Source organism: Erithacus rubecula (assembly GCF_903797595.1).
Source record: "Erithacus rubecula genome assembly, chromosome: 24".
Classification (NCBI taxonomy): Eukaryota; Metazoa; Chordata; class Aves; order Passeriformes; family Muscicapidae; genus Erithacus; species Erithacus rubecula.
In genome coordinates, this window is record NC_136676.1 from 4,691,112 (window position 1) to 4,713,906 (window position 22,795).

General features: G+C 45.1%; 1 protein-coding gene across 4 annotated transcripts in view; it reads right to left on the reverse strand.

The window, feature by feature from the left end:
- The window catches only part of PRDM16 (PR/SET domain 16), a 286,505-nt gene that overhangs the window by 139,926 nt on the left and 123,784 nt on the right, over positions 1-22,795 (reverse strand). For all 4 annotated transcript variants that reach the window (XM_079325962.1, XM_079325960.1, XM_079325959.1 and 1 more), the window contains one exon: positions 1,060-1,110. Coding sequence is in view for 3 of the 4 variants with exons in the window: in XM_079325960.1 (XP_079182086.1) it covers positions 1,060-1,110 (51 nt within the window). In the remaining variant the exon portion in view is untranslated. The remainder of the gene's footprint in view (positions 1-1,059; positions 1,111-22,795) is intronic.

Here is a 22,795-nt window from a genome sequence, read left to right on the forward strand (position 1 = left end):
CTCTTGGGAGCCTTGGAAATAAAACCTGATTTTTTTTTTTTTTTTTTAACATGGTAAAAATAGAACAGGCCATACTGGACATGTGTCTAAATCCCTTTTCCCAGCCTGACTCTGGGGCCTGGCAAGGATTGCATTTCACTGTTTGGCAGAAGGAAGCAAAGGATTCCTTTTAGTTGGAAGAGTGGAGAAGCAGCATGGCCTGAAGGATGAGCAGCAATGCAGCTGTGGCGAGGTCCAGCCACAGAGATTTCCCACCCAAAAACTCCATGAACAGACTGTGAACATCCTTTATAAGACAACTAAAACACATAAAAAAAGTCAAAACCAGCTCCTTATTCCACTGAGGACACACAAGCTACAGCCCTTGAGAGGCTCTAATCAAACCCGACTGGTAACGCTTTAATCAGCAAAGCTGTTAACCAACAGATCCACGTGGAACAAAACCTCATTTTAGTGCTTCTGAGGGTAACCCCAGCCCAAACAGCAGCCTGGCTGCCCCATGTGTCATGCTGAGCTGCCTCCCAGCTCCAGTGGAGACATCTGTGCAGCTGGGCTGAGTGTGGAACACATTTTCTCTGGTCACTGTTACAGCTCGAGCCCCACAATGTGCTGAAAAGCACCACTAATACATCACATGGGCTGAATTTTATCCTTTCACAGACCTATTCCTTTTGCCTTGGACTTTACATAAGCCACATTTACATGCTGAAGTGACCTCCAAAAATTTAGCACTTTTAACAAAGGACCAACATTTTCTTTTACTGGAAAAGAGGTAAATGAGGTTTTTCGCTTTGGCCCAGCAGCTGTTTGTGTTGTAGCTGAATCAAGGAACACCTCAAAGTATTATTTTCTCTTTCATAATGACTGGAATCACAAAAAGACAGAGAAATATGCCAACAGAACCACAACACTTAATCCAAAAAAGCAACAGCAAACACTGGAAAACTTTTACGACGTTATTGCCATCAACACCTTGGTTCAAAAGTGAAGGAGAAGTGTCCAGGTGTATTTCCAAGCCAGGGAATAAAACAACTCCCAGAAGACTGAGCCATGTCCTACCTTTTTTATATTGCCCTCCTGGGAGGTCACCTCGGGATCAGTCAGTATTTGCTAAAGAAAAAACAGAATAGAGATAAAATTGAGTTGAGTTGCAACTAAGAATGTTATAAAAAAAGATAGATTAATATTGCTGTTGTTATGATGATGAGGAGGAGAATGAAGAAATATTATATTATTGATAATAATGTCCAGAACTCTCAATCACACTCAGATGTTTTGGAAGTTCAATGGGGAGTTTTCACCACAACTGATATTTATATTTATATATTTTAATAATTCCCTTAAGTTTGACAAACAAGGACAGGTTTTCTATCCCACAAGGGAGGTGTTGACAACACAGGCACCATTGGAACAGGCACCCACAGGCTTCCCAGAGCAGGGACAGATCCCAGGATGCTCCAGCCCCCAGCAGCTGCTCTGGGAGCTCTTTAATTCCCCCTCCAGCCGAGGTGTGGTGGAACAAGTCATTAAATCGCTGCTGTGCTCCACCTCAGATTAGCTCCAGGTCAGTGGGCATTCGGGGAGGTCAAGTACCTCAACTTTGCATCACCCTGGATTCCCCACCAGAGTAAACACACTGGGAACGGAGCTGATCGAGGGCCCTGGATGTGAATTCCAGCAGCTCCCTGAGCTCTGCAGGATTTGGGATGGCCAAGGTCAAACAGACACCCAAGGGAAGTGTGGGACAGGGTGTTCAGACTCAGGAGAGGTGATTTGGCTGCCAAAGAGGAAGAAAAACCTCCAAGGAACAGAGATGAATGTGGAAGGGAAGGGAAGGGAAGGGAAGGGAAGGGAAGGGAAGGGAAGGGAAGGGAAGGGAAGGGAAGGGAAGGGAAGGGAAGGGAAGGGAAGGGAAGGGAAGGGAAGGAAGGGAAGGGAAGGGAAGGGAAGGGAAGGGAAGGGAAGGGAAGGGAAGGGAAGGGAAGGGAAGGGAAGGGAAGGGAAGGGAAGGGAAGGGAAGGGAAGGGAAGGGAAGGGAAGGGAAGGGAAGGGAAGGGAAGGGAAGGGAAGGGAAGGGAAGGGAAGGGAAGGGAAGGGAAGGGAAGGGAAGGGAAGGGAAGGGAAGGGAAGGGAAGGGAAGGGAAGGGAAAACTCCATTGGTTTTAGCAGCTGAGGGTTTGGCACAAAGCTCCAGGCTGCCTTTGGCCATGCCCAGGTGAGATCTACTGATTTGCAAATTTCCAACCCGTTGCCAAATCTCCAGCTCAGCTGCACTAACAAGGGGCTGTGTTTCCATGGGAAGAACCCCAAACCATTCCCTGCTTTACACCAGCTCTAATGGACGTTGAAACTGCGGTTTCCAAAGTAGCTGAGAGCAAATAGGATCAAGAGGCAAATCCCAGAGCCATAAAATTCTGTGTTTCTAGCCTGGAATACCCTGACATCCCCATGAATGACTGCAGTTAAATATCCACCCTGCCTGTCCTGGATGTCACCAAGCTTCCAGGGAATAGCTGACTGCTCCCAGTGCACTCACTAAGAATAAGTAACCCCCAAAAGCTTTGGAGAATTAGGCCATGAAACTTTCAGAGCTGAAACAGAAATGCAGAACTACTCCAAAACATCCACAGGACGCAGCTGCCTCCAAATGAAGACACTTTCCTGTAATTATTCCATGCAAAAAGCCTTTGGATACAATCAGAGAAGTGTGTGCAGTCAGAGTGGGTAATCTACCCATCCAGCAGCACCATAAACGTGGAGGGGAAAGAAAACTCCAATGAAGTGCAAATTGGGCTGTGGTGGAGCCCTGTATAAACAGGCTTAAGAGTCAGGAATTCCTCAGTCGGAATCGAGATGCCAACACAAGCTTCCTTTTGTTGGTTTGGACAGAGCTGTGCTCAAGGGGCAAGTTTCTTCTCTCAAACCTTTTCTTTTTTTTTTCCCCTTTTCAATTCATAGCAGATCCTGAATTTCAAAGTTCTTAGAGAACAGAATTTCTGTGAAAATATTTAATCCATATTCAAAAATGGCGATTTTGCAGAAAATCCTCTGCAGGATCTTGCTCCTTGTTCAGAGCATTTGAAAATGGCTGAGTTTTGATTTGATGAAATGTTTTTTTGAGTTTCCACCCATTACAGAACTTTTGGGGGAAAAACACTAATATCATGACTAATTGTAATTTTGATGGAACCATCTCCACACTCAAACTATCAGAACATGGACAATTAGTGGTGAACATGGTGGTGCTGCTGCACTGACCTGATGATCTTAAAGATCTTTTCCAACTTTAGCAATTCTGTGATCCCACGTGTGAAAAAGTGTTTTAGCAGTAGTGGGAGAGTAGGAAGTGGTTTAGATTAAACATTTCATCCTTTCTTTACACCTGATTTTAAAAAAAGATGGGCCCTGGAGCAAAGCCCATCCCAGGATTCTGCTCTCCATGGCACATGGGATGGGGGTGATGCAACACTGGGATATCCACAGCACCTCCTGGCTAGAGGGGAGAGGCAGGACCAGGCAAAGCAAGCCCCAGATGTGATGTTTATTAAGAAGAATAACAGAAGATACTTTGAAAATCTGCTCATTGGGGTAATTTTAGCTCAGGCTGGGCTTCATCTCATGTGAATGCCACGAGACTAAATATAGAGCTGGACGTGTGCAGTGGGCTGCACTCCTACACTTAGCACAGATGTTCCTAAATGTGCTCAAAATTTACACCACATGCTTTTTCTATCAACTGATCTGTTGATTTTAGCCAGGGGAAAGACAACATGTCAGCAGCAGCCACGTCAGGAGAGCCTGTGCCTTGGGCCTGGGCTGGAGGTGGATCTGCCCAGCCTGAGAGGGATTTCAGGGAATTGATGGCACCAGGATCCTGCCTCAGTTACACCAGTTAGGGATGTGCTAGAATTTTTGCAGAGCCCCCTGAATGTATACTAAACATGTCAAGGAACACCATGTGATTCTTTTTGAAAAACAGTTTACAAGCTGGCATTCTCCAGCTGCAGTTAACCCTAATTTGATTACATTACTGAGACAGATCACAATGAGCTTATGTAAATAGTAACGTTATCCATTCATTCCCCCAGCTCAGATAAACTGTCATTTAGGAGGGAAAAAAAACCCCCAACCCAAACTTCAATAGGCATGGCCTGATGCATTCAGCAAGGCATGGTGCATTCAGCAGAGATGACAGACTGGAACCTGCCCCTGCTGGATCTCTGTGAATCTGGATTTTAAAGAGATATTTCCACATCTGCTCTGAGCTGGAAGGAGGAGAGAATGCCCAGTAATTGCACAGAAGTCAGGAGGGAGATAACAGCACTGCTTTCAATAACTTGGTCTTTATTATCATCTGATTTTTCAGTAAGAGCTCAGCACACCACTGATGGCATCAGTGATGCTCACAGCTAAGTGAGCACTTCAGGGTTTCACCCAGTGCCTGGCCCAAGCCCTCCTTGGGCACTGGGGACATCACTTCCAGCTCTGGAACTGGGCTGTGCCACCTGCACCATCTCCAATCTGCCTTACCATGCAGCTGGTTCAGGAAAAGAACTAGAAAACATTTCCTTTGCCTTAAATTAGCTGTGATTCTTACTTGCACATAAATTCACATGAATACTTCAGAGGAAAGCAGAGGCTCTGACCCTGCTGTGCCCAGTTTGTGCTGTTCATAGCTGGGTTAATGGCAGAGTTACCCTGCATGGACACAGGAACAGCAGAGCAAACAGCTCCTCCCAGCCAGCCTCTCGTGGCTTTAAAAAATGTCTCAGGTCAGAAAGTCACACAAGATCCTGAGCTGGAAGAACCCACAAGGGTCATCCAAGCCTAGCCTGTGGCCCTGCACAGGACACCCCAACAATCCCAGGCTGTGCCTGGAGCTCTGGCACTCACACACAGCCCAGCTACTGAGCAACATCCAGAGCAGCACAGCATCCCAAAAACCTGGCAGAGACCATTCCAGCCCCAAGCAGCTCCCAGCACCTCCAGGACGTGGTTTCTGAGCAGGTTAAACCATTTGGAAGCTCTCCTGCCCAGCAGCTCGAGTGCTCACACACCTCCCTGCCCCTCTGTCCCACACCAGTCAGGAGACAACACTGTTATTAAGCTACAAATGCTGCTCTTCATTATTCCATTAATTATTCCCCTTAAAGTTTTATCCTGCCAGCTCCTGAGGGGGCTGGCCCTGGCCCAGTCAGGTATTTAGACAAGAAGTGTCAGTGAGATGAACAGAACCAGGAATGTCTCCATACATAAGTGCTTTTCTGGCCATGGGCCAGGAGCACAAAGAACCTTGTGGGACCCAGATCAGGCACAGAGCACCAAAACCCAAGAGAGGTATTCCATAGGGAAGAGATTCTTTATAATTTTATATCCATTATCATACAGACTGATTTGGGTTGGAAGGGGCCTCAAAGATCATTTTATTCCACCCCTGCCATGGCAGGAACACCTTCCACTGTCCCAGTTTGTTCCCAGCCCCATCCAGCCTGGCCTTGAACTCTTTCAGGGATCCAGGGCAGCCACAGCTTCTCTGGGCACCCTGTGCCAGGGTCCCACCACCCTCACAGGGAGGAATTCCTTCCCAAAATCCCACCTAAACTTCCCCTTTTGCAGTTTGAAGCCTTTCCCCCTTGTCCTGTCCCTCCAGGCCCTGCAAACAGCCTCTCTCCATCTTTCCTGTGGGATCCTTGACCCAATTAGGTCATCCCAAAGCTTCTCTTCTCCAAGATCTTCATATATATATATTTAAATATATATACATTCAAACACAGCAGCCAGCAACCCACAAAACCATATCACAGCACTGATGTGCATCCATAGGAAAACCAGACGTGGAAGAAACCCACAGAAAACCATTTCAGCACTTAAATATTTAGTCTTTCGGCCCTATTGTTAACATACAGGGATTTTATAGCATTTTCTTGCCAACAATTTACCAAAATCTTCAATTTTATTATAGTAAGCAAATCTGTGTGCCCAATTAACTGGAGGAAATTTTCAGTATCCTGCCTTGGGAATTTGAATGTGCCTGGAATTAAGAGGCAAGGGAGGAAAAACTCTTCTCTGAGGGCAAGAATTTCTTCTCCTTGCTGGTGAGGGAAGGAGGATGAAGAGCAGAGCTCTGACTGGCAAGGAACAAACCACAGGCTGAAAAGAGTGGAAAGAATAAACCAACCATTCACTGCTAAGGGCAACCCCAGCACAATTGGGAACACTGGGGAGCAGCCAAGCTGTGGTTTGTGGCCCAGGAACAGCCTGCAAAGCCCTGCCACTCCACAGAACATTTTATAACCATTTATTTTTCAGCTGTAAGCCTGGGCAAAAAGCTGGAAAGGTGCTGTGTGAAAAATGTGTGGAATTAGGGCCAAAATTTCTGGAAATCTGCTGCAGGGAACACCTCTGCACTTGCTCATGTCCTCTATGGCTTTACAGAGGAATCCTCCCTGTTCTCTAAATGCCAGCAGAACAAAATGCTGTTTGCAGAGGTGACTCAGGACAGGTTGTTCCAAATGGGGTTCAAAAGAAAGACATCCTGAATCATCCTTTAGTATGAAATAATATGTTTGTGCCCACAGAGCAAACTTCAGGGAAATGTCAGGGGGAGATAATGTGAAGAAAAATGGATGTTTAAGAACAAAGACGTTGAGAAAGAACACAAACCTGTGATTTCCATGCACGGTATCACAACTTTTATCAGTGATTTTTAAAGACATAACTCCTCCTTGCCATTGGGATGGAGTTAACTGCAGCTACCAGGAAGTCAAACAGGATCTAATGGAGAGAATTTGCAGTGACTTCAATGAGCTGAGGACTGGAGACTTCCAGCCAAGACAAATACGAGAGGGGACTGATTAGGAAATGTCACCGTTTCTCCTGCCAAGCACTCAGGGCCTGGTGATAGGAGAGTATTAAATATAATCTCACAGTCTTTAGGGGCTCTTTGATTTTATATTGCATTCTTATCGGGTTCTTAAAGTCCAGTGTTAATGAGCATGAGAAACTCACTTGATAGTTTGGCAGTTTTGCTGAAATCAAATGGAGTTCATTCATTCCTGGCCCGTGGATCCAGCTGGAGATGCCTTTCCCTTCCCTATGGCTCCACATGGAACCTCTGGCTGTTCTTTTTCTCCATCCCAGCAATCCAACATCACCTTTACAACCAGCTCTTCATGACCACCATTAATAAAAAATGGGCTTTGCCAATCATCAGTTACCCCATCCCTGGAAGTGTTGAAGGATGAACAGGTTGCTCAGAGCTGGTGGGAGGTGTCCCTGCCTATGGTGGGGGTGGAAAAAGAGGAGATTTAAGATTCCTCCCAGCCCAAACCATCCTGGGATTCTGTGAATGAGGTTTTCAAGGACCCAGAAGCAGAGATGAAACATTTACACTGTAAACACTCCCCCATTGCACCCACTTTGACCCCTGAAAGGAGAGTAAATCATAATTAACAGCACAAACCTCCAAGTCTGGTACTTTGCTCACTTTGTCCCAGAAAATAAATGTGTAGCATTACACATGAGGAAAAAATATTAAATTAATTATGGTTTTCTTTTTTAAATCCCCTTGCAAGTATTACCACCGACTCCCTTTCTCCTAAAGAGAAATTCCATTATAAAACTGATTTCTGGAAAGATGAAAGAGACACTACTCACACTGAGCAGTGAGTGCCTGAGGATTAAAACAGAAGTTGCAAGGATTAAATGGTGTCTGATTTACTGAGTTTGTTCATCTACAACCTGAAACCTGCCTGGCACAGACTGTTGTTCTAAATAAATTAAATAAAACATGAGGTTTTTGGACACAAGGTGCTTTTGAACTGCAAAGCTTCACTGTAAGCACAGAGAAAACAGCAGTGGAGTGTAAGTTTAAGGTCATCAGCTCTAAATTCTGTCTGCCACGGGCCCACATTGCACAATCACTTAATGTAGCCAGAGCTATTTATTATCCCAGCAAAAAATCATCTTGAGGAGTGAAGTGCAATGTTTCAGTTAACAGATAAAGCTGTTTGTGGGGATGTAAATGGATTGGATGGTTAAATTCATCCATGAGCCATCCATCTTTTGTCCTCGACCCTTTTTAGTTATAAAAATGACCTTGGTATTGACAGAATAATACAAACAAACTTCCCCCGCAGTTCATCTATTGATCAGCTGATCAGTAATAATCATAAGTAAATAAAGAGGGGCTGTGCATCATCCCACCATGGCAGTGCTGACACACTGGGGCTGATGGATGGGCACATCTGGGCTCGGCCCAGGAGCTCAGAGCTCATCCTAAACTGCAGCTTTGTCACACAGACAGACAGATAAATCCAAGGAAAGGCAGCTCAGACCTGGGTGTGTGGCCACACTTGGCGTGACCAGGGTGTCTCAAGGAACAGCTCCAAGGGAAGGAGTGCTGGGATGGATTCAGCACAGTGTCTTAGGCCGCAATACAAGATGTGACCAAAAGTCTTTATTCTGTTACCATCTGTTAAACCAGGTGGGGCAGTGATTCCTTATGTCTATGGGAGATATCTTCTGCTAATGGGCTATCTGTTAAAACCAGCTAGGGTAATGTTCTTTATCTTTTCCACAGCCCATTCTCCCTCCAGGAGATATCTCCTGTTCATGGCCAGTGAGTCCCAGTGCATGACTGATAAAATTACATCATCCCACTGGGAGATGCTCCAGCCAGGGCAGGAGCCAAGCCTTTCCTACCCAGAGAAAAACTGAGATTTTTGTATACCAAGGTACCTTCTTTCCACTGGATTCCAGAGGAAAGCCAGACCCTTCCACATCATCCCTGGAGCTTCAGAGGAAACTGCATCTTCTCCAGGAGCACTGCTCCAGCTGAACCACATCTGCCCCTGCAGGAGGATGCAGCACCATTGAATGGGACTGTGCCACCACCCTGACTGACTGACAGGTGTCAGCTTGGATTCTGACTCTGGCAGTGTTTGGGATTGTTCTTTGTGATACTGTATTTCTATTTTAATTTTCCTAGTAAAGAACTGTCATTCCTAATTCCCGTTTCTTTGCCTGAGAGCCCCTTAATTTCAAAATTATAATAATTTAGAGGGAGAGAGTTTACATTCTCCATTTAAAAGAGAAGTTCCTGCTTTTCTTAGCAGACATCTGTCCTCCAAACCAGGACACACAGACACAATCCAGTCCTTGGAATTATTCATGATTTGACCCCCAGCCACTGATGGCTTCCTTTGGGTGAGCTTCTGCTCATCACAGAATCACTTTGGTTGGAAAAGACCTCCAAGATCACCCAAGCTCTCATTCTTGGTGTCTCTGTGGTGACTCAGTTCTGTTGGAATGTCCTTTCCAGAAACTCTCCCTTCAGAGAGGCAGAGGTTCAGTACCTTCAACCCTTTATGGCATCATCAACACTATTGACTTTTTCTTACAAAGTTCTCTTCATCACAGACAAGGTATTGCCACTGGTGCATTGATTGGCACCAAGATCAGGGAAGGAGGAAAACCTCAGCACTTCCATCCCTGACAAGAAGGAATAGGATGAGATGTTCCAAGGGAAAATATTTTCTTTTTCAGGTCTCAAGACACAGAGCAGCTGTCTCTGACTTCTCCCACCACCCTGTGCTGAATGACAGCCTCCAACCCTACTGAAATGCAATCATTAGGCAGTTAAAAATTTGAGAAAGAACAGAGAAAAATGACCTCATTTCATTCTCTTCCTACAGCTTACAATGACTGATAAGAATTATGAATTGTTTTACCACATCCAAAGGGTCAACAAGGTTCAGAAGGCAAGTCCAGCCTCTGCCCTGGCATTGCACAACTTCCCTGAGCTCACTCAGAGTGTTCCAGTGCCCCACATATCCAATCACAAACACAAACATAAAAACCAAATTGCAATTCACTACATTTTCACACAGAATTTGTCAGCTCCCAGCAAACAGCAGCTCTAGAGCTGTTCCCCAGCTCCATCCTGTTGGATCCCAGAAACCTGGGGTTTTTGAGCTTTCTGTGCTTTCTGGCTCTGACCCTCAGGAGAACACTACTTTTGAACCTGAGGCCTTAGAGAAAGTTCTAAATTTGAGTGATGAAGTTACAATCATGGGTTAAATGTAGTTAAATAGAAGTAGTGTGTCTTCACATCATAAAGGATTTTAAATTTGAGGTTTTATAATATAGTAATAAGGATGGAGGATTTTGGATAGTGTCTCCTTTTTGGTGTTCTTCCTCCTTCTTCTTCCTGTTTCAGGCAGTAGTTCCTGGTTGGGCAGTTAGTGCTGCATTGCAGGTCACAGGAGTTTAGTTATTGGGTCAAAAGTATCAATAATACAGGTGTTAATTCTCTATTGGACTGCTCAGCTTGGAGAGACCTTGTAGCAGCTGGATCTTGCTCCATTTTGCTCACTTCTGGCAGGTAGCTAGAAGTGCTGCTGAACTCTCTGTACTTTAGATAAGATTTAATAAACAACCAAGCCCCAAGACGAGAAAATCCGTTTCCTTTGTGTATTCTTTTAATCCTGGCTCTGAGTGGAGGCAGAAGAGACTGAGACAAACCACAAATTAAGCAGTGTAAAACTGTTAAACCATCCCAGCAGCAGCCCCTGGTGCAGCCCCAGCGCTGTAACCGCGCTGGGACACGGCAGGCACGGTCATTAATCACACTTGGAGGGAAATCACCCAACAAACAGCATTCCCAGCCATTCCCCCAGCCTGGAGTGGGAAATTTGCTGTCTCATTTGGCAGCTTGGCTTCCCTGCCTGAGCTGGAGAGGCAGGAGTGGAAGGGCCTGGCTGGGAATGCATCCCTGCCTGGCACTGCGACGGAAAGGATGGGAAATGTCAGCTTGATACCCATCAGCAGGATAACCTCAGTGTCACTTTAACATGACAAGGTCATCAGCAGGCAGGGTGAGGCAGGAAGAAAAATGGCCCATTAGAGGCAGGAACTGGAAGAGAAACGCGAGGCTGCCTTGGAGGTGCTCAAGTGCTGTTTTTTGGAGGAAAGGTGGGGATATTCCAGGGTCCTTCATGAGGTTGAGCTTCCCCAAAAGGAAAAGAAGACAGCAAATTGTGCAGCCACCACAGGAACCTCTCACAGGGGCCTTGAGGGAACTTTGCATCACTTAACTCTCATTTAATTTAGCAAAAAAATATAAAAACTGCAGATCTGAAGAGGCTGGGCTCTGAGCAGGAGGGAATTCCCTGTGCTGGGGTGTTTCTTTTCCATGCTAACCACAAGGAACAACTTTGCTGTTGTGTGTGCCACTCTCTGCACCTTGTCCTGAAGCTGCTCAGAGATGGAGGAAGGACTTACCCTGAGGTGGAAAGTGAACTTGGAGAAGAACCACTCTGTGCAAGCAAACAGGGCAAGAGAGTGACAGAACAGCACTTTGCCTCCCTTTATTCAGAAGTGATATTAAGCAAATGATGCTCTCTAGAAAGAAAAGTTAATCAGGAATTATTCCATGACCCAGCTTCAGACACCAGCACAATCAGCTTTTTATTGGGAAGGCACACAGAGCTGTTTTATCTGAATTGATAGGGCTGCCAGGTGAGCTCCCTTTTAAGAGCTGTAGAAACAATCTCAGACAGGGCTGGATAATATTATGCTTGGAATGATAATATTGTGTTTGGAAAAGGTCAATATTTTATTTAATCAGACAGACAGAGAGTGGGTGGCAATTTCAAGGCATTTTCTTGAGACTGGAATTCAGGGAGCCCAAATGGAAATAAGGTTTTGCTTTCTTTTTCCCCTTGGGTTTCTGGGTGACTAGAACCCCCTGATTAGAAGTGAAGGATGTGCTGAGCCTCTTGAGAACTCCTGAGATGAGGGAATGTGGAGATTTTAGCTCATTATGGTCCCTTACACAGCAGATGCCATGGGCACTTCTTCCACCCTTTCCAGGCAGTGTATTCCTGAGAGATGAGGTGGGAGACATCCACCTCAGAAACTCAACCTGCTGCTTTTCCTCTTCCAAACAGCACCAGGGAAACACTAAAAATGGATGAATCTTCCTCAGCTGTACCCAGGGGCACCTCAACAATTCCTCTGTGTCACCCACTGTCCTGGAGATAAATCAATTCTGGTCCTGGAATCTCTGCACAAAGTTTTCCTGAAGTGTGCCAAAAAAATCCAAGAGATTATTTTTAAAAATTCCATAATTAACCTTAGTAAATCCAGTTATTTGCTGTTGGAGTTAAACTGGGTTCCACATTTGGAGCTTCTTCAGAACAGCAAGAAGAAATAAAGGAAAAGCCTTTTTTATTTTTCATTAAAGGTTTTGAAGAGCACACACAGCCTGTATTGTTACCCAACACTCCAAGTAAGTTGTGAGGGAAATCTTGGGAGATCCAGCCCTGAGCATTGATTACAAGGAGTTTTTAATCTCGTGCCAAGAGGAACATTGAGGTTATAAGATGGCTCCACAACCATCTTGCCAAATAGCACAAATGTTTACATCTTCCAAACTACCACCAATAGATCATAGACAAAGAAATGTCCATAATGTACCCAGCTGCTGGAAACAAAATGTATTTAAGCCACTGAAGAGGGTTTAATGAAGTAAAGCATTTTTGTAACTGCCAGCTCAAAGTAAATAATCACTGATGTGAGCAGAGTTAAGAGATCCTGACTCGCCAAATAATCTCAATGTGCCATCGAGGAAGCTGCTGCTTTGTGGGAATAACATAACAGCACTTGAACATTTTCATAAACTTGGGTCTTGTCTTCCTCAACACCCTGCACCTCCTGGCATTGGGGAAGTGCAAAGAGAACTTTACAGCATGTGCAGAATCCACTGTGCTGTGCAAGTACTAAAGGTTTAATTCACTCTGAAAGGCTGAGCTGCTTAAACCTCAAAACAACCAAAAATAAAAGTGAAGTACCTGCTTTGACTGATGCATAATAAGCAACTGATTCAAACTAATACAGACAATTCTTTTGGGGTTTTTTGGGAAGAATTTGCTCCATAACTCTCCACTTCAATACTTTGGGGTTTTCACATTCCTGGAAACCTTCCAGGATGGGTGAGCACAGCCAGGGGCTTTCCCCACCCAGCACACATCACCTCTGCTTTGTTTTATCCAGGCACTGCCCTGGACATTGTCCTGCAGGTATGGAAACATTTCTGCAGGAGAAAAGGAACATTCCCATCCCCTTTTTCCTCTGTCCAGACAATCTGTGTAACTTCCACACTGTTTTCCACCTTTGAGGATGCACAATGACCTGACCAGGTGAGCACAAACTGTAAGGTACAGCCAAAGAAGGAACAATCCAGCCTTACTTTTTGCTTTTCACTTGTGCACATGTGAAAAAAAAAATAAATTAAAAAGCTGAAATTCTGTATATTCTATAGAGGTAGACCTGGCCTTGTAGATTTTCTGTCCTAAATCACTAAAAAGGAACACACCAAGCAGCATTTGCAACATTAAATCATGAGCCAAAACAGAAGAATTCAGGTTCCAGGGATGAGTTACTTGCACTTATTTCTCACAGATTTCCTGCAGTCTGCTTGAATATGAATTTGAGTGCTTTGCTTTTCTTATTTTTTTTTTTTTTCAGAATATAAAACCCCTTTTCCTTGCACCACATAATTGTGTTCCATGGCAGAACTGGCATCCATCATTGCCCCGCTGTCCCCTGCCTAAAAGATAAAACATCCACAGGGTAATAAATGTCAAACTATGATTATTGATGCTTTCAATTAAATTGATTATCTATTGAGGTGCAGAGCAGGGTGATTTATTGCTGTCTCTTTACGTTGCACTTGGCACAACAGCTTCCCTGCAAGGTGGGTGAACCTTTGCATTGTTTCCATGGATTTTTCTATTAAATCTGATTTTCCAGAAGTGGCTCACGACCACTCCAGTGCTGGGTGAACAGAAATGGCACCAGATCCAGGTGGGAATATCCTGGGTTTTGTTATCTCCTGGAGCTTGGGAAGCAAGAGGGGGAAAATAGGAAATGAAAAACTTTGAAGTGTGGAAGGACAGGAGACACCTTTGATTTACACCCCTCATTCCCAAACTTGCATTTCCAAACAGCATCAGACAGAACCTGTGCATAAATCTGGAGCTGTGCTGAGCCACTCCCCACCTCAGCAGAGATGAGATGAGATGACCTTCGGCTCGTCACTGCATTGTGTTTTTATTAGTTTCAGATAACAGGAGCTATAAAATTCAAAGCCATTTACTCCCAATGATATCAGCAGCTGCTTCACAACAAGGCCTCTTTTGTGGTGCCACGGGGTGACCTTTATCTGATCATTCCCTTAGAGGAATGCCTTTTGTGGCTGGACAAGGCAGGAGCACCTTCCACTGGTTCTCCACAGCACAGCACACTTTGGCTCAGTCTGCTCCAAAAAGCAAATTTGGCTCAAACCCAAGCACAGCCTCAGCAAGCAATGGTTGTTTTGGGAAGTGCCAGAAATTAGCACGAGAAAATGATAATTCTCTTAATGTGTTGCTCTTTCAGCAGGTAGATGTAGAGAATCTCAGTAACAAAACAAAAGAAAAAGAAAAGAGAAAAGAAAAGAAAAGAAAAGAAAAGAAAAGAAAAGAAAAGAAAAGAAAAGAAAAGAAAAGAAAAGAAAAGAAAAGAAAAGAAAAGAAAAGAAAAGAAAAGAAAAGAAAAGAAAAGAAAAGAAAAGAAAAGAAAAGAGAAAAGAAAAGAAAAGAAAAAAGAAAAGAAAAGATAAGGAAATCAGTTGGGGAAACAAAAATCAGCACTGATAATCCATTGATTTTGAACTTGAGACACTCCAATTTTTCCCATTATTGCCCACATCTGACATTTCCAAGGGCTGGGGAAGCTTTGTGGCAGAAAACCTTTTGGTTGAACTTCCCAGGCAGTGCCTGACCAAATTTCCCACCATTTTTTATCAGGAGCACCAGGACAAAAACCCAGCTGAGACATAAAACAGGAAGATGATTCTCATTGAGACACCTTGTGAAACAAGTGAATGCAAGAGATAAACAGTGAGCATGGAAAAAAAAAAAATTCTACCCCAATTTTACAGACCAGACAGAGATGAGAAAATGAGGTGCCCAAATCACCCAGACTCTGGCATTTAGAAATTTTAAGAGTTTCAAGCTCCTTAGAAATAATCTTAACCACAAGGCTGCCAGTCCTGCTCAGATGCAAACACCTTTGACCCTGGTAAACTCAGAATTACACTCACATCCACTCAGACTTTGAAGCCTGGCTTATCTCACAGCAGTGTAACTGTCCCCTCCACCAGAACAGGGCCAAAAACAAACAGTCAAGGGAGGGGAAAAAAGCCATGCAAAACTCCTGCAGCTGTGGCCAGAATTCACTATTTCACATTTCATAAAATCACAGAATTCCCTGAGCTGGGATGGACCCACAGGGGTCAGTGAGCTCCAGATCCTGGCCCTACATTTGGTATTTCCCACCTCCATCCTGATTTCTGAATGTGGGAGGAATCTGGGAATTTCTGAAATGTGCCCAGCTTCAGAGAGAAACCCCAGCAAGTGTCCAGCAGTGGGAAGGGCAGATATTAAAGCAATATTTCTGTTTGATAGGGTGCAATGGGCCGGGCTCAAAGCTGGCCAAACAGCCAAGAGTTTTAAAAGTCATCTCTCAAACAGCTTGGGGTCACCAGAACATCATTTTGGGCCATCAGCTCAGGGGAAAAAAAGTGAAAAAACCCCCGCAAGCACTTCCTTTTTTATTAAATGTCCCCTTTGAGAGTGTCAGAGCCTGGCTGAGCAAGGTGAGGACAGCACCTGCACTGCCTGCCAAAGGTGAGGCTTTGAAGGAGTTTGGACATTCCTGCTGCTGTGGATTCCCACAAAAAGTGACACCTCAGGGCAACCTGAGCTGGTTTATTAAACTGGGAATCTCCCTGAGAAAAATAAGAGTATGAGAAAAACCACGAGCGACAGGGAAGTGGGACAAATTCTTTTTAAAACTACAGATCAAAGGCAATTTGCTTTGGTGTTTCTGGACATCACTAACACAGGTTCTTTTCTGTGAAAAAGAAAAGATAGATCTGTGTAGTGTACACTTCCTGTGGCCAGCCACTAGCCCTGGAGCAGAGGTTGGAAAATGGCAAATCTTGTTTCCAAAGGATCCCTGCATGGCCACACACAGCTGGAATTATGGCAACGATCTGGGGAGAACCTGAATCTGGTTTTTTGGCTTGGAGGAAGAAAAAAAAAAGCAAAAAAAAAAGCAGGAAACTTCATAGGATGGAAGGCACTGACTTCCACCCCTAGCCCACATCCTGGGCTTCCAGATGCAGGAAACAAATTGCAAGTGACCCTCTGTGGTGGAGGTTGTGGCATCAGGGACTGGCTGCCAGAATGTGCCCATTGTGGAGGGAGCACAGCTCCAGGTGGAGGTGTTTGCTCATGGGAAGTGCCTGGCCAGCTTCCAGCCCCACAGATGCCCAGGAGGAGCAGCAGGAACACGGTGTTCAGGCTCTGCTGGCCCTGCCATGGCTGTGTGTCCCTGTCTGCACCTCCAGAGCCTGAACATCAAACCAAAAATGACCAAGTGACTCAAGGCAACACGGGTTTAGTTTCAGTGGTTTGAGAAACGAGCAAATTCCTTCATCCTGAACAACTGCTGAGCCATGAGTCCCCTTCCCTTCAGCACAAATTCTCTCCACCAAATCCTGCACAAGGCTGAGCTCAGCCACTCGTCACTCCTGGTTCCTTGGACAGTAGAACAATGATTAAAAAAAAAAAAAAAAAAAAAAAAAAAAGTGAAAAATATTTATTGCTGCTTCCCATCCAAGTTTCTGCATAAAACCCTTTTTCAAAATGCACAGGGCAAAGTTCTGCCCCGGAACAGGCAAAGAAAAGGGAAACTGAACTGGAGGCAGCTGTGGTCACTTAGTCATTCAGCACGATGGCTCACAGATCATCTCACCCAGCCCCAACAAAAACTTCCTAAATCATCCCCAAAGCCTGAATCACTCTCTCCCTTCCTTTTCTTCCTGTACTAGAGACTCAAATGTGGCTCTTCAAAGGAAACTCTCTCCTGGATTCCCTGGCAGGCTGGAGTTCCCTGCCCTGGCAGTAGCACCGTGACAGGCCCTTCTCAAAAAGGAAACACATATTTGGCTTTCCATCCTATAACATTCAAACCTGGAGCCCAAAATAAACTGATTTTTTTCTCTCTCTTTTCCTTGACATACACTAAGCAGCACTGTCAGACCATGGATTTGTGTTTTCACACAAATAAAGAAGCCAGGAGCTGATCCTTTAGAACAGCATCTTCACTTTAGACAAAATCAAACCACCCCACTCATACCTTGCAGTTATCTGACTCAAGACAAGCTCCTTTCCCCTGTTTTGAACAAGGCCAGGTTGGAAATGTCACAGTGTTATCAGGGCAGCTGCTCAGCTATCAGCAGTGGCCGTGGCTGTGCCACAGAGGAGCCCAGCAGGCTCTGCTCAGTTTAACCCTCAGGAAGCACAGGGCAGGCTTTAAGAAGGATGCAGAGGATGTAATGGAGCCCCTAATGTGTTTGGGTTTCTCCAGTGGAATCCAGTTTTATCAGGAAACAAAGGTCCTGGTGGGATTATCAGCAGAAAGAAACCCAGGAGCTGTCTGGTTGGGAGGGGGGTGTGGGGGTTGCTGTGCCAAGGTGCTTCCTCCCAGAAAAACCAGCAGCACTGGGCTCCTCCAACAAGTCATGAGGAATTATGCAAGATTTTCAGCACAAGGAAGTGCTGGCCTGATGCTGATTCCTTGGAGAAAGGACAGAAGCCACAACCACACTGAAATACAAGAAGAATCAGCAAAAATTCAATATTATTTGCAAGTGGCTCATTAAGAAGCCAACAAAGCTCAGCCCTGGTCCCCATCTGAGTGGTGCCACACACTGCCCATCCCAAGGCATCAAAGAGTGTCCAAAGCTCTCACAGGCACTTCCCACCTTCAATAATCCTGCTCCACCTCCAGCTCTTCATTCCTCACAACAAACAATGAGAGCAAGAGGAACTAAAGGTGTCAGGAACTTTGTCACAGGCAGGTAATTGAGAAAGCAGTAATTATTTGTGAACTGGATCCTTATCTTGTTGGTTTGGGTTTTTAAAATACCTGATTAATAAAACAATTATAATAGTTACTTAAATTGAAATACCAGCCTGTCTGTTAATCCAGACATCCTGGTCAAGGTGTTTCAATCCACTGAAAACTGTGCTTGGGTTCAAGGGCTCTTGATGAGGCCATGGAATAAACATCACCCAGATGTCACCAACAGGGAGCAACAACAATGCTGAAAAACACTGATTTTCCCTTTGCCTTCCAGACCTTGTTGTCACCCTCCAGATCTCAGGGTTCCACCTTTGAGGTGCTCAGAGGTGTCACACAAACCTGTGCCTGTCCCAGCAGCCACACACAGGGTGCCACTGCTGCTCCTGGGGTGACACTGTGCTGCCTGCAGCATGTGGAGGGGAAAGATGGGGAGGGATTATTGACAAGGTATGGGCTGCCAGGACAGGGGGAATGGCTTAAAATGGCAGAGAGCAGGGTTGGATTAGGAAGGAATTCTTCCCTGTGAGGGTGATGAGGGGTTGGGATGGAGGAGATTTCTTGGATGGCTGCTCCTGGATCTCTGGAAGTGTCCAAGTCCAGCCTGGAGCCACCTGGGATAGTGGGAGGAGTCCTTGCCATGCCAGGGGGTGGCACTGGGTGCTTTTTAAGGACCCTTCCAACCCAAACCATTCTGGAATTCTCATTCATCCTCAGCCTGAGTTTGTATCCCCAGCACAAGCTCTCACACCTGGTGCAGCGGGATTGGCGGGCTCAGGGGGTTCCCCAGGTGATCCCAGAGGGACTGGGGGGGTTCACCCCCTGTGCAGCTCTCTGTGTGCTCCCAGGGGAGCAGAGGATGAGCCCAGAGCCCTCTGAGCTCTGCCCTCCTCCCTTTCCTCTCCCGTGCCCCCCTCCCACCATCCCTGCCACCCCCTCACCTCCTCCACAAGCACCAACTAAAAAAGGGAAAGAATGAGAAAGTGAGTGCAGCAGGGCTGGCACTGCAGACAATGTCTGTCTTGTGTGAGTAATTTAGCACTATGGCCAGTCAATCTGGTTTCTGGGCCCGATGCCCTGACCCTCTTTAGAGCTGCTCTCTCTCTCCAGCACAGTGTGAAACGTTTCCTTTCACAGCACTGACACTTTGCAGATTGAGACGTCAGGCCTGTCCAACTGCAGCAAATTAGCAATTTTTCTTTTACTAATTGGAAATAAAAATGTTTGCTAAGGGAATAATTTGTAGGAATGCAGTGTTAGGTTTCCGGCTTTTTATAAGGATGCTTTAAACTTTATCCATGTGCACTTTCCTTCTGTTTTGATGCCTTGCACTGTAAATTTTAATAGCTTACTTGACTGTTAACTTTACAGTCTCAGCCTTCCAAAGGATTAAATGAAGTTTTTAATTTATCTTCCTCTCTAAGGCAGCAGGATCTTCTTAAAGCCGTGCCCAGCACTGCTCACCCAGTTCTCAGCGAGCACAGCCAGGGGACACAACTTGAAAGGGTTAAAACCCGACACGGGGACGTGGCATCTGGATGAACCTCGGGCAGGAGATTTGTTTGCTGAGCCTTCAGCTCACAGCTCCCAAAGTTCCCTTGGAGAGTGGTGCAGAGAGATGGGCAGCAGATTCAGGAAGGCTTTCCAGCTTTAAATCTGCCAGGAATGGGCAATTCTGGAATTGTGAGTCCTTCTGTCCCTTCAGCTTTGCACTAACTCAGCTCTGCCCACTCCACGAGGAAATATCAATGCTTTGGGCAGGGTTTGGTGGTGACAGTGTTGTGATTTTTTAGCTTTTACATGCAAAAAAAAAACCAAAAAAAAAAACCCCTGACTGGCAGCAGCTTGATCTATTGGATCTAAAATCCCTGCAGTTTGCTTGGCATTCAAATAACAGCCAGAAAAGATTCTTCACGTGCAAAAACCCCAAAGGTTCTTCAAGGGAACCGGATCAGGAAAGAGCCTCCTGGAATCCAGAAAACCCAGATAAGAAACTAGAAGTGAAAACAAACGCCCTTTTGCTGAAATCCAATATTTTAGCCTCATGCCCCTGCAATTCCTGAGGCATGTAATGCCTTCCTGCACGGCACTCCAGTGGTACATTAGCTCCTGTAACAATGCCAGCACATAAAGAGTTACTGTTCTTTCCCCCCCTGCACCCCCCACCCCCCCATAAAGCATTTGACAGCCATGCCTAATAATTCTTTCTGGTGTGGTTTTTCTTTTTCTTGATGTCTTTATGTGAATATGAAGCCGGAGTGAAAGGCTTTGGGTGACCCCTGTGAGAGAGAAAAAGTATGAACCACAGAGCAAAAGAGTGAGATATAGACTCCCTGCAGAGCCCTCAGCATCTTCTCTGGCAGCTCACAACTTGGCTTCAGAGGGCCTTTGTGAGGGAAAAAGGACTCTTCTTCACTCAGGCTGTGACAATAGGTGTTTTGTCAGCGAGGGACAGGATAAAAAGCAGGGGGTGGGAGGCGAGATCATCATCGGCCAGGGGCTCGCCTTTGGGGCCTGCAGATGTTGGAAGGAGGATGATTTATTGCTCCAGTGTCCCCAGTGGCATTTGGCCACCTTCCCAGAGCCCAGGCTTGGTGGCAGGGAGGGTGGGAGGGAGGGAGGGAGAGCAGCACAACGAGGCATCTCCAAACCTTCTATGGGCAAAGTGTGCTGGGGGCTGCGGGAGGGGGCACGGCCATGGAGGGGGTGATGATGGAGCAGACACTCCCAAAGAAATAGATGTTTAAATTAAAAATGTTATTCTATACATATATATATTAAAATAGATCTATTTTAAATCCCCCCAGTCTAGAAAGCCCAGCAAAGAGTAGTGCAGGGGTTACCTGGGCATGGACAATGGAATCAGGGGATGAACTTTGAGCTGGGAAGAACTCAACCCAAATTCTCATCATCATCCCAACCTCAAGCTGAGAAATTTGGGTGTGGTTTTTGGGGTGTGGTCGTGCAGGGATGACCCTTCCACAGCTCCCAAGAGGTGTCACTGCATTTCTGCATCTCCCTGTTTTTATTTATTCACTAATGAAGGAGTGAGCAGAGCCAAGGTGCAAAAATTCCTGTCTGGGCTCTGCCAATCCCAAAGCCAATCTGGTTTGTGTGTGAATGGGAGGGAAGGAGGGATCTGGTGCCTCTGCTTGCTCAGGAACTCCAGAAAGGCTTGGAAGCAGCAAAGGAGGATTTATGCAAATCAGCTGAGAAAAGGAACCACTATTTTGGATGTCTCTCCATACCTAAAAAAAAAAAAAAAAAATATCCCAGACTCGTTTGAAGTCTGCCCACTGCTCCATATATCCAGTATATTGAAATGTATCCCAGATCACTGAGCCAGGAAATCCTGGATAATTTCCAAGAAGAAGGAATCACAGCCTAGCAAGAAATACACACCAAGACAGTGTATTGCCAGCAGTTTGATTTAGGACTTTTGCTCCAGCTCCTTCCTTCTTTTAATACACAGTTTTCCACCACACTTTCTATATAAATACTCTCTTCTATGGCTGACAGCCTCTCATAGAAGATTTATCCATTAGTGGATTTACTAAAAATGTTTTCTACTGAAACAAGGGCAAATACTTCACCTCAGCAAAGGACAAATCCAGAAGCAGCATTAAAATCAAGCCCAGTAAATCCTAGACAAGATAGATGCAATGAAAAACTTTGAGAGTCACCTTGGACACAAATTCCAGGTAGAAAAATCATTAAAAAATTAACAACCAAATTCCAAAAGTGGGAAAGTGACTGAAAAATGCATGAGAGAAAATACATCAAACCCCTAAAATGAGGCATAAAGCTGCTTTACAAACCCCCTGTTTGCCTCAGCTGCCAGGAGCCACCAGCATCTCTTAGGAGTGAAATCTCCAAAAGCTTCCCTAAGTTCCAGACACACTTTCCTGCATGTGCTCCAAACTGTTATAGCCATTTACAGAAGGAAGTGAAGCATTCAGGGGATAAGTGACACGTCCAAGGTCACACACAGAGTCAACTGCAGAGTCAACAGAAGAGCAAGGAGAGCTTTGCCGAAAATCCCTTGGCTTTGACTGCCAGACAATGGCTCCCCCTCCCACGTAATCAACCAGTTATGGAAAGGCATAAATGCATATTTGCAGGGCTAAATATGTTCACTTGAGAATAAAAATGTTTGGGTGATTATCTATAAATTATCTGACATTCTCCAGACCACTCCGGTTTGGAAGTTGGATCGAAATTTGATGAATTACAAGCACGACACAAATGTTAGAAAAGTTTTGCTTTGACTGTTTCTCTGGGTCTCTGCAAAAATAATACCCTGGAAGAATGGCAGGGGTACACCAAAAAATACAATCCCCACAGAGCTGAGTTTCCAAAACCTCTCAAATTATTATTTCTCTGATTTCACGTTGTTTATCACTATTGGCATTTAATATTCCACTACTGATCTTGCCACAAAGTGATTTTTTTTCTTTTTTAATTAAAGCAACAACCACAAAGTATGAGCAAAAAAAAAGTCCATCTTACAGGCAAAATAAATTTCCTCTGGACTTTCACAGGCTGTCAGGTCCCAAATATCTCCCATTTCCTGATGACTTTATTAATGCTGGTCTAGGAACTCTTCCATAGTTGTGAGCCGTAATTAAAATAACTGAGCTGCATTTTTCATTTCCATTTTTTCAGGCTGTGTTTGTCCATGTTCTTACACACCCAGATTCTCCTTATTTGTGGCAGCAAAGCCTTTACTATCTGTGCTGTTGTGCTCTCCAGCTCCTGAGGGATGTCATGGGACTGGAAGTAGAATTTATGTCAAACTCCCCTGCGAGGGAATGCTCAG